The sequence below is a fragment of the Leptonychotes weddellii genome, chromosome X (genome assembly GCF_054177405.1).
Source record: "Leptonychotes weddellii isolate Sample4059 chromosome X, ASM5417740v2, whole genome shotgun sequence".
In the NCBI taxonomy this organism is placed as follows: Eukaryota; Metazoa; Chordata; class Mammalia; order Carnivora; family Phocidae; genus Leptonychotes; species Leptonychotes weddellii.
In genome coordinates, this window is record NC_138385.1 from 81,747,860 (window position 1) to 81,763,340 (window position 15,481).

General features: G+C 37.0%; 1 protein-coding gene across 1 annotated transcript in view; it reads left to right on the forward strand.

Moving 5' to 3' along the window:
• The window catches only part of DMD (dystrophin), a 1,845,074-nt gene that overhangs the window by 465,844 nt on the left and 1,363,749 nt on the right, over positions 1-15,481 (forward strand). The window contains exons 10-11 of the mRNA XM_081807964.1: positions 5,914-6,102; positions 6,786-6,967. Of these exons, the coding sequence (XP_081664090.1) occupies positions 5,914-6,102; positions 6,786-6,967 (371 nt within the window). The remainder of the gene's footprint in view (positions 1-5,913; positions 6,103-6,785; positions 6,968-15,481) is intronic.

The following is a 15,481-nucleotide window of genomic DNA, read 5'->3' on the forward strand; positions in this document are numbered from 1 at the left end:
GGAGGGATGGGGTGACTGGGTGATAGACACTGGGGAGGGTATGTGCTCTGGTAAGCGCTGTGAATTGTGCAAGACTGTTGAATCTCAGATCTGTACCTCTGAAACAAATAATGCAATATATGTTAAGAAAAAAGAAGAAGAAGAAGAAGGTAGCGGGAGGGGAAGAATGAAGCGGGGGAAATCGGAGGGGTAGACGAACCGTGAGATACGATGGACTCTGAAAAACTAACAGGGTTCTAGAGGGAGGGGGGTAGGAGGATGGGTTAGCCTGGTGGTGGGTATTGAGGAGGGCACATTCTGCATGGAGCACTGGGTGTTATGCACAAACAATGAATCATGGAACACTTCATCTAAAACTAATGATGTAATGTATGGGGATTAACATAAGAATAAAAAAAAAAAGAAATTAAAACAAGATTGACGCCTGCGAAAAAAAAATTAGTTCCAGTTGATGATACTGGCATCTTCATTCATGAAATGATTGGTATCACTTCCTTATGCATAGATCATCTATAAAAAGCAAAAATCAAGTTTCCTTGAAAAATTTTTTTGATGCCATGATATGTATGAACTAGCCACAGGCTTAGGCGAAATATGAAATACTAGGGCAAAGAATGTATATTTTGGGGAGCTGAAACCGAACTTATCTCTAAGTTCTCTGTTTGTTGGGGGAGGTCATTGAGAGGACATGACTGCCTGTTGACCCCTGAGCTGGTAAATGGCAATTGGAGGCCCTTTGTCCCTTCACACCCTCCCCTGACCTTAAAATGTATATTCCACTTGCCTTCCCCACTTCTAGAGCTGCTCCAAGGATGCAGCCTTGACAGTGATTTGATGTTGAGCCCATCTGGACAGTATATGTGACTGAACCCTGTTAAGATCTCTCTATAAACAAGGCTTGTATGTGAGTTCCCTTGCTTATTAAACTTGCCACCTACCAATCTGGAGTGGCCTGCATCTTTATTTGGTCTTTCCCTGCCCTCCACATACAGGGATCAATTTTGGATTACACCTGAGAAGTTCCCAAGGAGCTTGGGAACCACCATTGTTAAAGATGGATTTGTAAAGAATGGGTTGTGTTCCAAGGGTTCAATTGAAAATGTGCAAATGTGAAATTCAAGTACATTACTTCTATCATGGGTTTTCCTGTGCTGAAATTCTAGAACTGTTTCCAGTTTTGTTTCATGAATTACAGAAAATGATTTTTTCATCTTGATCCAGAATATATGTATGTACACATAGATACATAGGTAGGCATATCTGAAACAAAAATTCACAAAACAATATTAATCCTTAATATAAATGACATAGACTAATATTATTTATTTTATTTAATTTTAAATAGAATATTCCTGGTCCTGACCCATTAAATATTCCTGATCATGCCCCACTAAAATGATTTCATGAATCACTGGTGGATCATGACTAACAAATTTGAAAAATAGTGGTCTAGACAAAGAAAGAATTACCCAGACCCCAGCTGACAATTTTGACCATAATACTCTATATATGTAGAGTTGAATTTATGGATGTAAATAATGATTAATTGAGTTATTTGTGTTATTTTACACAGCTTATTCATGTTTGAATTTAGCTTTAATAAGGCTGTCTTTGCAAAGTTTGTGTTTTATGAACATCCTCAGACAAAACTTTTAGATTCAGAATTTATGAGTACTAGACATCATGTCCTTGACTATAAAGATTTGCCTTTTAAAATTGTCTCCAAAATTTCAAGCCTCTGTAAATATCAGTAAATCATGAAGTGTTTATTTTATTTATTTTATTTCTATTGAAGTGTAGTTGGCATACAATATTATGCTAGTTTCAGGTGTACAACTAGTGATTTGACATTTATATACATTATGAAGTGATCACCATAGTTACCATCTATCACCAGTGTTATTACAGCATTATTGACTGTATTCCCTACGCTGTACTTTACATCCCCATGACTTATGCATTTTATAACTGGAAGTTTGTACCTCTTCATCCTCTTCATCTATTTCACCCATCCCTGCCCCCCTCCGCTGACAACCACCAGTTTGTTTTCTGTATTTATGAGTCTGTTTCTGTTTTGTTTTTTAGATTCCACATATAAGTGAAGTCATATGGTATTTGTCTTTCTCTGTCTGACTTATTTCACTTAGCATTATACCCTCTAGGTCCATCGGTGTTGTCACAAGTGGCAAGATTTCCTTCTCTTTTATGCCTGAGTGATATTCCATTGTGTATATATGTCACATCTTCTTTATCCACTTATCTACCGATGGGAGTGTTTACTTTTCTAATCCAAATTATATATTGGGAAAATGTAGTGTTGTGTTATTTGAGTAATAGTGTTGTTTACAGTTGATCATTTCGAGGAGATAATTTGAAATCAAGATTATTAATGATTTTTAGAACTTTTATGTAGCAGCTAGGTTGATGTTCAAGTTTCAGAAAGGTTTGATTTAATTGATGTTTACTCTTAGAAGTTTTTCGGATCATTTTTTTTTCTACAATAATTTTCTGGCTTTTGCAGTCTGACCAGTGACTTAAGAAAATAATATTGGAGCAGGTTGTGTTTCATAATGGTTCTTATGTATGTAAGAAACCAAAAATAATTACAGTTATCATGCACTTTATTGGGTTCTTGCACAAGGTCAGGCATTCTGCTAAATACTTTATATACCATTCTTCAATTCGTACCACAGTCTTATTAGGAAAGTATTATTGCTCCTGTTCTGCATAGGAGGAAACTAAGGCTAATGATGGGGCTAAGTAACCTTCCCAGGGTAACAAGACCTCAGGCCAGGGTCAAGATTCAAACCCTGACTGCCTCCCAAGCCCCTGGGTTTTACACCCACATTCTACTGTACATGACAATAAAGCACCCATCTCCTCTCACCTGTAACCCAGAGGAGCCAAAATATCCATGATTGAATTGCACTTTTTTTTTTTTTTTTACCTATTCGCAGGGCTGGCTGCACAATGTGCAGCACAGTGGAAAATGAAATACAGAGCCCCTTGTTCAAAAAGCAGGAAGGAAAGTGCTGTTAAAATTAAAATATAAAACCGTTTCCTTTATTCCATGGTCTCTCTTTCTTGACTTCCCCTTGTGTTTTTTATTTGCTGTTTAACTTCAGACTGAATAAAGAAAATTAGAATTTTAAAGTATTAGCATGAGTTTTACTGCTCATTGTTATATTGTGCAATTGCAGTTGTAAATGCAAATATAAGACCATGTAACTACTGCGGAATCACCAACACTACACAATTTGTATTTTGTAGCTTATATATGCCTATGTATTTCATTCTTAATGTGGAAACGCTACACAACTAACTTAGCTGTTTTTATTTCACTTCTTGATAGGTACTCATTCTACTAATATTGTTTACTTTCAGTGTTCACTTGAGGGAGGATCAAAAGAACAAGGAACTATGGGTTGCCCTTTCCCTTTCTTTCTCTGTCATGAATTTCAGCCTAAATGGTTGGCTAATATGGGAAAGAAATATGAGTAAGAAAGGACATTGAAGGGCTCTTTGGTTGTTCATGTTTTCTTGGAACTGCCTTCTTTCTGCATTGGAAGCAAGTTCTGGTTCACATAGAAAGTGTGAGTTCCTGGGGCTGTTAGTGCCCTCACTCATTCATAGACGTACTTAACCTTGTACTCACCTCTAGTGTTGTTAAATCCCCACATACCATGTGTCCACCAGCATTCTCTACTCATGGAACATCAGCAATACTATATGCAAATGGGGGTGAACACACATATTGTACTTATTTCCTCTGCACACGTGCACACTTTGTCACCTTATTGGACTTCACTTACATTGCCCACTTCAGAGATAAAGTTATTAAGGATTTTAAGGTGGCAATGTCAAGAAGCAGATAAAACAAGCAAGGTGTCCTTTTGAGCCTTGGGGCACCATACAGCTGCTCAGATTGCACAACATGAAGCTGGTCCTGTCTATATACATGTCTCATGCTACCTTTTTGTGACTTTTCTCCTTTTAATGCTAACTTTGACATTTATTATTAATAGTAATTAGGGGTGGAGAAAAGAGATGCATCATGGAATTTGTTCAGACCCCTAAGACCTTCAGAAATTTGCCTTGACCTTGAGGTGGGCCCATGTGGATAGCTCTCTCAGGATATGCTCTGTGAGAGATAGTAGAGTTGGGTGCTTTTGACTTAGGATGACATATTTCTGTCAGTTCTTTAGAAACAGATGCAGAGTGCATCACTTGATGAAAATACCACACCACACACTGCCCCTATGTCTTTTCATCTTAAAGGACTTAATAGTTGAAGAAATTTATGATAATAAAGTTTTAAAGTTGGAGCATTTATCAGAAGAGGACAATTAGATTGGTGCTTGCAGCTCAGTGGGATAAGGCCCATCGTTGGGAGGGACTAGAAAGTCAAGGCATACATGTCAGAGGAAAGCCATCAAAAGGATAGATCTTTTTCCTAGGCATGATCATGCAGTCTTCCAAGTAGCTTCTCATTGTTCTATCCTGCCTTTTGTTTCCTTTGCAGAACCCTGTTTTTTAGGGCCCAGTGCTTACTTGCTATCTTTGGGGTGTAGAGAAGATTCCTCTCCAAATGTTTCTCTAATATCTTTGCTCTGCTTAACTATGTCATCAGTTTGTCTCTGTCCCTTACTTCAGCAGGAAACCCTCTTGAGTGCATTCTTCCTTAGGATTTTTGAAGCCCAGCCACCTACCACGAGTGTATTTGACCCAAAGAAAAATTCATGCAGATTTTCTTATTGGCTTAAATTCTGACCATTGACAATTGCCCTCATATTAAAGCACCAGACACAGAGGTTATCTCAAGAGTTCTCTCCTGTCACTTGGTAGTATTGGTTCCATAGTTTGGGAATCCCTGCTGACATACAGCCAGGTTTAGAGGTCAGTATTCCATCCTGAAAACTACCCTACCCTCTCCAGGTGATTCTTCCAAAGTCTTCATTACTTGGCTTAAGGAGGGGAGAAGGTACAGATGTGCATAAGTGCTCTAGCTAGTCCACAGGAATGTTTTCTCATTAGTTTGCTCCAGTCAGTCTCCATGCTTCTTCTACAACTTTGAGCTAGGTAGTGGATTGAGGGTGGTGGGACCAGAAAACTCGTCCCCTCTTAGCAGCACCTTCAGAGGTGGCCTGGATCTTCTCTTTAGAATCATGGCCACTTTGTCCCTGTTGTTCTCAGCTTTATGGTTTCAAGAGAAATTTAGAGTTTCAAGACAACTGTTGGGAGTCTTACTTAACATCCTGCTAATGAAATGTGGAAGCGAATACTTCATATTTTACTTCTCCTAAGATGATGTCTTGCTACTGAAACCATGGGCTTCTGGAAATAAAAGTTTAATTTATAGAAGTCATCATACTATTAAAAATTTCAGATGTGTGAATGAGCTATTTCTCTTTAAATTTTACCTTCTTCACCCACTAATTTTCATACTGATAACTTTTCTGTTCTTTAAATCTTCAGAAATATTTCATTCCCACCTCTTGGGAAGAGATGTTTCCTTTAATGCCATTGCAAAAGTATGTACATATAATACCAATAATGTATATATGTAAACGAATGAAAATATGAAATGAAAAAAGTTACCTATGGGTGAAAATTAGTAGCGTTTAAAATACAACACAAAGAGATGATGTATTAATTCACTCCTTATAGTAATCCAGAAAAGCTTTAATAAAATATTAATTTGAAGTAGATTTCAACTGCCATTTGAGAATTTGTGTGTATATTTGTGAGATGTTAAAATGCAGACTTGCTCTTGTATGTGTCTGCTGTTCATGTCTCTGATAATGCAAGTGGACATTTCTAGCATTTTAAATATTTCATTCAATTTATCATGTAATATACTGGAAGTCTGCAGAGATACTAATTGTATAACACCCAATTTATTTTATTGTTCAGCGTTTGGAAGCTCCTGAAGACAAGTCATTTGGCCGTTCATTAATGGAGACTGAAGTAAACCTGGACAGTTACCAAACAGCTTTAGAAGAAGTACTCTCATGGCTTCTTTCAGCTGAGGACACATTGCAAGCCCAAGGAGAGATTTCTAATGATGTAGAAGAAGTGAAAGAACAATTTCATACTCATGAGGTAAAGCAAAACATTGATTTATGAAACAAAGCTCATGACTTGTCATTATGGCAAGTCTCTCTTGTTATCTCAATTACTCTATAAGATCTTTGTGTTTTGCTAATTTAGTTTTTATTTTGAGATGGAAACAAATGTTTATGGGCATGGGATTCCACCAGCCAGCATTTGAATTTCTGCCTTGAAGAATGACACTTGAAGTTGCTGAGATCTGATTTTTGCCAGTGACTCATTGCAGGGATATGAGAGCCTAGCTCACTTTTCTTGGGTCAAGGCAGTGCTAAGATATAACTTACACTCCAGAGTACCTGTGTGATATCAGGCTGCACTACTCGCGGTGGGAGACTGTTCCTGAAATGACACACTCACTTGCTTTCTGCTCCTTTCCTGTCCTGTTTTCTGCTACTTTGGCTCCTTTGCTTGTCTCTCCAGGAGCTTTGACTTAGTAAGTCACTTGCACACAAATCCTTATCTCAGGATCTGCTTCTGCAGAAGGTGACCGAAGCTAATAATTGCCCTTAATTCAAATTAAAAACAGTGTTGGGTTTTCTTAAATAAAAAATGAAATCATTTTACTGGGAATATATTTTAACTGGGCTACAAATTTAATATTGCAAAAAAATAAAATTCAAAACCGTAAGGATTGACCTAAAGTATCAACTTGTGTCACCTTCTTTCCCTGTCAGGGGTTCATGATGGATTTGACATCCCATCAGGGACGGGTTGGTAATGTTCTGCAACTGGGAAGTCAACTGATTGGAATAGGGAAGTTATCAGAAGATGAAGAAAGTGAAGTACAAGAACAAATGAATCTCCTAAATTCAAGATGGGAATGCCTCAGGGTAGCTAGCATGGAAAAACAAAGCAAGTAAGTCTTTGTTTTTAATTCCTAAAAATAGCAAGTTTTGGAATCTTATTATTATTTAGATGCAGTTTTTTGTTTCAGTTGGGATTCTCAGTTGGTTTCCAAGGTATGTAGCTCTTTTTTTATTAGGGGATGTTTTGGTTGGATTTTCATGTCTGTTTCATTTTGTTTTTCACTTTTGTAATTAATGTGGAGATGTTGGATAGAAGGACCATTATCTACAGAACTCTGCTTTAAAAGTTCCCAAAATTGGTGTCATAGTTAATATTTTCTCAGTTTTCTCCAAAATTTAAATGTGACTCTGGAAGTCTTGGAAGTATAAATGGGAAGCCATGCACATAAAATCACCTATTAGGTACAGTTTTAGGAAACTTCTCTTCTGAAGGAAAAGCTCTCAAAATATTAAATAGTTTCTCATGTGTTCATGGAAATCCTCTTGAAAAAATGTTTCTCATTTGTGTTCGAAAATCCTTATGCAACTACTGTATGGTTGTGAATTATTTTAAGAATATATATTGACTTTATCAAAAAAGAATTTTTTGAGACATTTCTGAAAATGGTGTGTTTCTTCTAAAGGTAACAAGTAGATCTCATCATTCTGGATGTGTTGCTTTGATTTATATTGTTAGGTGTGTGTATTCATGTAAAGCCTACCGAGACAAGATAGATTTATTTTTAAATGAAAAGAAATGAAGTGCCAACTGTGGATTTGAATACATTAAGCTAAAGAAATTGTCCAAGCACCTTAAGTTTACTTAGCTATTATTTATGAAGATTAAAAGCTTTAAAATAGGACCAAAGAAACTCATTAGATATGCTGGGAAGATTGCTATTTCAGTACTAAATTATAGCGTGACAATAGGGAGGAGGGAGAAACACATTTTTAAACTCATGTCTTTTGAAAAAATAAATAAGGCATATATAGGATAGAATTTTCACAAATATTGGTATTCCAGACCAGGAGATACTAGTCTATACATCCTGACATTTTCCCCTGCTGTGATCATTTTGATGATGGTAGCAAACCCTGCAAGTGAGAGTCACACCCAGCCATATTAGAATGCTGGAGTTGGCCTGGTACCCATGCCCAAGGGTCAACTGATTTATTCCACCCATTTATCATCATAAATTATAAGATGTAGAGCCTCCTACTTGTGGTCATATCCCAACCTTCTTCAGGTTACAACTTCTATTTTTATCGATCTGTGCAACTTAAACAAAGCAACCTCAGACAAAATTTGCTTGTCTTTAAAATCCCACAGGGGAACCACTGTCGTCTCTTTCCTGCCTTCTCTTTTCCCCATTCTCTTCTGGAGGCTTATTAGCCCCATTGTTCCTCAATCCCTTTTTTAAATAAGACTGACGATAAGGTATCAAGTGTTCATAACAGTCAATTAAAGAATTGCAGTTTGAGACCGAGTTACAAGAAAAGGTGAATTCAACCTAAAATTAAAATCCCCAATTTTTAATCTGTTTTAAAAAAAAGTTTAAAAAAAACCCATCTTAAAGGGACAGCTACCATTAGATGATAGATGACAGCATAGATACACATACATGGACGATAGTGCACACATCCATATTTATACACGTACACATGCACACACACATACACATGTATGTATGTGTGTGTGCATGTGTGTGTATGCCTGTAATTTCCTCACCCCCTTCCTGCTGGAGGATGGAAAAGCTAAAATGGCAACAGCAGTCCTTAACTAAACCTGACATCAAAAACCAGTTTGTCTTGAGGGAAGATTTGGGCACTTTGGTTTTAAACACTTTGGTTTGTGTTTAAGCTTTTGGAATGATTATTAGGAAGGCAAGGGCATCCTCTTAGCTGGCATAGTTTTTGTTAAAACAGAGTTTTGAATATGAGACACTAATAGGGAACCACTTGTTGCACGTAGTCTTTTCTGGACAATTTGTTGAAATACCCATACACAAAGTATTGTTTCCCAAAGCAAATTCAGAAATCTTTTGTGAGTTTGTACAAGTAAGTCTCCCATACCACTTTCGCTAACTTTGTGTGTGTTGATGCATAAAACCTATTAAATTCTAAATGAGATAAGCCATTATGCAAACTATGCTGGACCTGACTCTTAATAGACTTTTTTGGAGGAACCAAAGAGCTAATTATGACAATAGAATGTTGATCAGTATTTTTTTAAAAAAAGAATAATTCCATGCTTTTATAAATTGCTACCTGTTCACTTTCTATTATCATGACCATATTGATGACTAGCTTCATAGGGAGCATCACCTATTGTTTCCAAAGGTATGTAGTAAGGCCAGGTAAATTGCTAGTAAACAAAAATGGATCAGTCTACCTTTTTCATCTCTCTCCCTTGCAAAGACAGAGTGTGGATAGACCCCATCAGAAGCCATCATCTCTGCCTAAGCCTAGCTTTAGTGATGAGTGGAATGATAATTAAGGTTTGTCTAGGCATGTAAGATGTAACTGAAGCCGTGCTAGAATTTTTTTTTTTTTTATCAGAGAGAGAGAGCTCAAGCAGGGGGAATGGCAGACAGAAGGAAAAGCAGGTAGCAGGCAGAGGGAGAAGCAGGCTCCCCGCTGAGCAAGGAGCCCAATGCAGGGCTCGATCCCAGGACCTTAGGATCATGACCTGAGCTGAAGGCAGCCACTTAACCGATGGAGCCACCCAGGTGTCCCTCCATGCTAGAATTCTTAAGTTGTGATCTTATAACAAATGTAAAAAAAAAACTAGTTGGGAATACAAATAAGCTTATAACTAAAATCTGTGAATATTTACACTTGACAATTATATATATTACCTACCAACATATCTGCCAGCAATAGTAAAATCATATTTGATACATATACATTGATATATATTAAATATATATATTTATATATATATGCAAAACTCTACACACACACACACAAATACATGCAAGTATTAACCAACATTAATGGAGTGCCTCAAGATATCAGATACATTTCCATGCACTGGGGATATAGTATTTGGTCATAAGAGGTTAAGTTGCAGATCTCCTGAAGCTCTTGAGAGGCTGTTTAAAAAAAAAAAGACCACCAGAGGAAGAAAGGAAGTAGAAGCATCTCTGTGTCACAGTACCTTTTAATTTCTTTAGAAAACTTATTCCTATCTGATATTTAGCCTTTGTGATCCAAGAATATTATTTCTGCGGTGTTACCATTTAACTTGGATTTGAATGACAGGAAGGAACGACCATTTGTAGATGAGGAGAGTTACAGTTCAGGCAGAGGGAAGAGCCTATGCAAAGGCCCTAAAAGAGGAACAACTGGCTTGTTAGAGGAAGCAAAAGGTCAGGGTGAATGGGGAAGTTGCAGGAGGAAAGGTTAGACAGCCAAGGTATGAGACGGGGTTAAAAGAAAGGTGAGGGTCATCTCTTGAATGGTGGCGTCAGTCAGGGTAAGAGATAAGGGCTTTGAGTTCTAGCATAAATGCAAGAAAAAGCCACCAGAATTTTTTTTTTTAAGATTTATTTATTTATTTATTTGAGAGAGTAAGCATGACTGGGAGTGGCTGAGGGAGAGGGAGAAAGAATTCCAGGCAGACTCTGTACTGAGTGCAGAGCCCAGTGTGGGGCTCGATCCCACCACCATGAGATCATGACCGGAGCTGAAACCAAGAGTTGGACAGTTAACCGACTGTGCCACCCAGGTGCCCCACCACTAGAATGTTTTAAGTAGGGGGGAGACAAGTAAAGGAACTATCAGTAATGACACTGGAAGAAGAGAGGACAGTTATAAGGTCAGTGCAGTAACCCAGGTGAGAGATGCCAGGTCTTTAATATCGGAGTATATTCTGTTATCTTAGCCCAACAGTTAATTTATAAACTACTCCTGCTCTATTTATTTTAGTTCCTTTTTTGCCTTTTTAACAGTCAGGATCCTTTTGCTTTGGAAATAGATATCCTTGCCTCATGCACATAGATGTTAGCTATACACAGGTTGCATCTGGGAAATGCTATTTATCCCACAAATCATTAACAATTATCAAACAAAAAAATTAAAAAATAGAGAGAGAGGTAACAAAATGCTCCTATTTCCACCTTACTCTAATTTGCCTAAGGGATAAGGTCTCACTTTCTTAAACACCTATTTATGTGAACTAGGGTAACATACTTCCCCTCTGTGATTCTTAGTTACTGACTGATGAAACTACAGCACTTCTGCTGTGTACCTGGCATACCTCAAAAAGATACTGGCTGAGATAGGGTATGAAAAGTAGATTGTGAATGCAAAATAATTACAAAATGCAAAGAATGATCACCATTGTAAATAAGATGGCTAGCCATGCACTATTTAACTGTACCATTGTGGTTAATACTTTGCCTCATATGTATTTTTCACTCTTTTTCTCCATCTTGTTCTAATTGCCTTGTTCATTTTTTTCCCAAAGGATATGATTGTGGGTGTTTTCCCTGGGTGGGAGGGAACATGTTCAGAGTGATTGAAATTACATTTGAAGTTGAAATTTTACAATTGAAATATTGAAACACTTAGAAATATGCTTTATAAAGAAATGTCAGTATGAATGGATAAAGAAGATGTGGTACACACACACACACACACACACACACACACACACACTGGAATATTACTCAGCCAGCAAAAGAATGGAATCTTGCCCATTTTCAGTTATGTGGATGAAGCTAGAGTGTATTATGCTAAATGAAATAAGTCACTCAGAGAAAGACAAATATATGATTTCACTCATATGTGGAATTTAAGAAAGAAAACAAATGAACATATGGGAAGGGGTGGGGAGGGAGAAAAGGAAATCAGTCATAAGAGACTCTTAATGATAGAGAACAAACTGAGGGTTGATGGCAGGAGGTGGGTGGGGGGATAGGCTAGATGTGTGACAGGTATTTAGGAGGGCACTTGTTGTGATGAGTATTGGGTGTTGTATGTCAGTGATGAATCACTGAATTCTACTCCTGAAACTAATATTGCAATGTAAACTAGCTAAAATTAAAAAAAAAAAAAAAGTCAGTAAAAAATCACACACACAGATGCTTCTCCCTCCTCTCTTCCTCTTTTTACTCCATTTCCATTTGGTTCTTTTCTTATTTCTTTCCACTACAATTCTGATACATTCATAGATATGAATTGATGACGAAGCTAATATGGTAAAGAAGTTTGTAAAAACATCTCTAGCCACATACTACTTTGACACCAACATGCTGCTATTGGTCCATTAAAAATCTATGCAACTAATGAATCGTTGAACACTACATCAAAAACTAATGATGTACTATATGTTGGCTAATTGAACATAATAATAAAAAAATCTTTAACAATGTTTATGAAATTGGAATGAAAGAACTAAGTGCCACTGATTGCATTACTAAAATAACAAAAACAGGACACTCTTTTTTTTATTATGTTATGTTAATCACCATACATTACATCATTTGTTTTTGATGTAGTGTTCCATGATTCATTGTTTGCATGTAACACCCAGTGCTCCATTCAGTACGTGCCCTCTTTAATACCCATCCCCAGGCTAACCCATCCCCCCCACCCCCCTCCCCTCTAGAACCCTCAGTTTGTTTCTCAGAGTCTATAGTCTCTCATGGTTCGTCTCCCCCTCCGATTTCCCCCCCTTCATTTTTCCCTTCCTGCTATCTTCTTTTTTTTTTTTTTTAACAACATATAATGTACACTGTTTCTTGACCTACTCGAGTTGGAAACCTTAAGGAGAGGAGGTAAAATGATTTTTGTTTTGATGCATTTTATGCTGCAGAATACCCTTCGAGTGGTGGGAGGTGAGGGAGCGAGAAGAAAAGGCAAAACTTCCTACTCTGGAAGTGCAAGAAGGCAACTGGCACAGGGACAACAGAAAATCTTCTTCTCTATGAATAAACTCATTAATTTGATTGAAAAATGCAACCTGCAAAGAGAAAAAGAGATTTACTGACATTTCTATAAGGACTCATAAAGATAAGCACAGCAAGTTCCATCAACTTCTCTGATAATTGTGGTTAGGACATGCAGGGGGAAAGTAAAGTCTTTGTGATGGTGGGGGAAGAAAATGAAAGCGAGTCAGTAAGGAGGCCACGTGAAGTTCTGTTCTGGTTTCCATCAGCAGGAGGAGAGATCTGAACAGTATCTGGGTAATGATACCAGCCATAACATGGCAAATCATTGTGAATCACCATCCACACTTTGAAGAGAAAAATATGTCTAAAAAATCTGGTTCATCTTTTTTCCCCACATGTCTGTTCCAATATTGAGATGAGATGATATACATGAGTGATGAATAGAGCAAAGGAGATGCTGAACAAATGGTGGGTTTTCTCCCAAGTGAAGTGGCTAACATATTGCATATATGAATATATAAGTGAATGGATGAACAAATAAGTTAATTTCTTCAGGTGCTTCCAGTCCAACAAATGAATTTATTGCAATGACTGTTTTAACAATGCATAATCTCAGACTCCTACGTGTGATTTTATATAACCGTTTTGTTAATTCATTTTTAAATTCTTCTAATAATGTTAAAATGAGAATTTCTTGGAGATCAAGGTGGTTCAAGGACAGCAAGACCAACATTACCTGAGAACTTATTAAAAATTCAGAATCTCCATCCTCCCTCTGCTCTACAGAATCAGAATCTGCAATTTAGCAAGATCGCGAGTGATTCCTAAGCCCATTAAAGTTTGAGCAGCACTGATCTACTTGAAACAATTATGAAATAGTATAAATCCATACTCCTTGTTTGTAGACCACTGCTTTTATTATTTCTTGTTCCTCTTTTCCTATTAACTGAGGGGCCAAACATTTTAACTACTTTCTTAGAAGCTCCAAAAATGGTGCTGGGTGATGTCTCATTGAATCCTCAAATGTTGATATTATCTCATGGGGTGACTAATGGAATTGCAAGATTCTTGTGAAGGAATATACAATAGAGACAACGTGAGAGTACTGACAATTAATTACTGGCCTAATAAGCAGCAATAATTAACATACAGTAATTCGGTCACGTTCAAATAGATATGACTGGCTGTCACAATTCTTTCTGTAAATAATGTGCAGTTAAAATGTGGAGAGTCCTTGTTCAAATAATAAAAAGTATATGACTCTTACAGTTTAAATTATAAATAGGAAAGCCCAGTCTCTAGAACTGATATAAATCAGAGTAGAGAGTAGGATTTTTTGGAACAATGCTTTTTCACAAAGATAAACAATGATCATTAGAAAATTAAGTTTAATCATTCATTCATCTCTCTCACTAACAATTCTTACCTACTATATTCCCAGCACTGTTTTAGATCCTAGGGAAATATCAGTGAACAAAGCAGACTAACTCCCTCTCTTATGAAGCTTGCATTCTTAGTGGGAAGACACAATTACAAAATATGTATAACATCAGATGGTGATAAATGATAAAGGGAAAAGAGTCAGGAGGTAGATTAGGAGAAGGAAACGTCATGTGTGTGATTATATGGAGGCAGTCAGTTAGGGAAGGCCTCTCTGGTGAGGTAATGTTTAAGGAGAGCCCTAAATGAAGGGAGCGAACAAGCCATGCAGATAGCTGGGGCAAAGGCAAACAAATGGAAAGGTCCGGAGACAGGAACAGATTTTATGGAAATTGGTATTTTTATCATCTTAATTCTGATATTTCTGATCAGGAAAGAGTTCGTGTTTTTGTATTATGTCTTATGTTTGATGGTTAATTAAATGATACCACTTATTCATTCAAGAAATATTTATCATGTGTCTACTGTATGCCAGGCTCTATGCCAGATATTATATAGTGACATAATTTTTGAATTTGAGAGTAGGCTTCTCTTGCCATATAAATGAATGTGATCTCTGAGTGTCAACATTCCCCATTCTTACTAGGGATAATTTAAACAATCTTCCAATCATTGTATTTAATAGTAGTCCTTGGTTTGTGATGACATCTGCGTTTCTTCATCCACTTTGTGAGTATTTAATCAGGAAGATTGAATTGAGGGTTGCCATAATGTATTTGCCACAAAAATCTTTTGCATCCGGCCATGCAGCTTCTTTATTATGTTACTGTGACTCTTTTGAATTTATGCTTTCAAAATGCAGATGAATTTGTTTGCATTTTGAACTTTAATCTTGCTCTGGATAGTTGAAAAATATCAATAATTAAGCTGCTGTTGAGATATATGGATGGAGGAATAAAATAGATCAGGATTTTGAAAACAATGGTACATTTTTGTCACACAGAATCCTTTTTAAACATAGCACTATTTCTCACATTCCACCCGGTGAAAAAATAAATATGAATACACGTTTAATTTTGAGGGAGGGTTGAAAATTTATTTTTATTTCTGGCTGTTGGAAGGGGAACTTGGCAGGTGAATTCTTTCAGAAATATTTATGTGAGGTTGAGGACTAAAAACTGTGGCCTCCAAGATCAGGTGGCAGGGTATATTATAATGGTAACTTTCAGAATTAGTGGGAAATTTTGAAAAATGTGCATGTCCTGTTCTCCTTGCTTTCTCTTCTGGCCCAAGATAGATGTCAGCGTA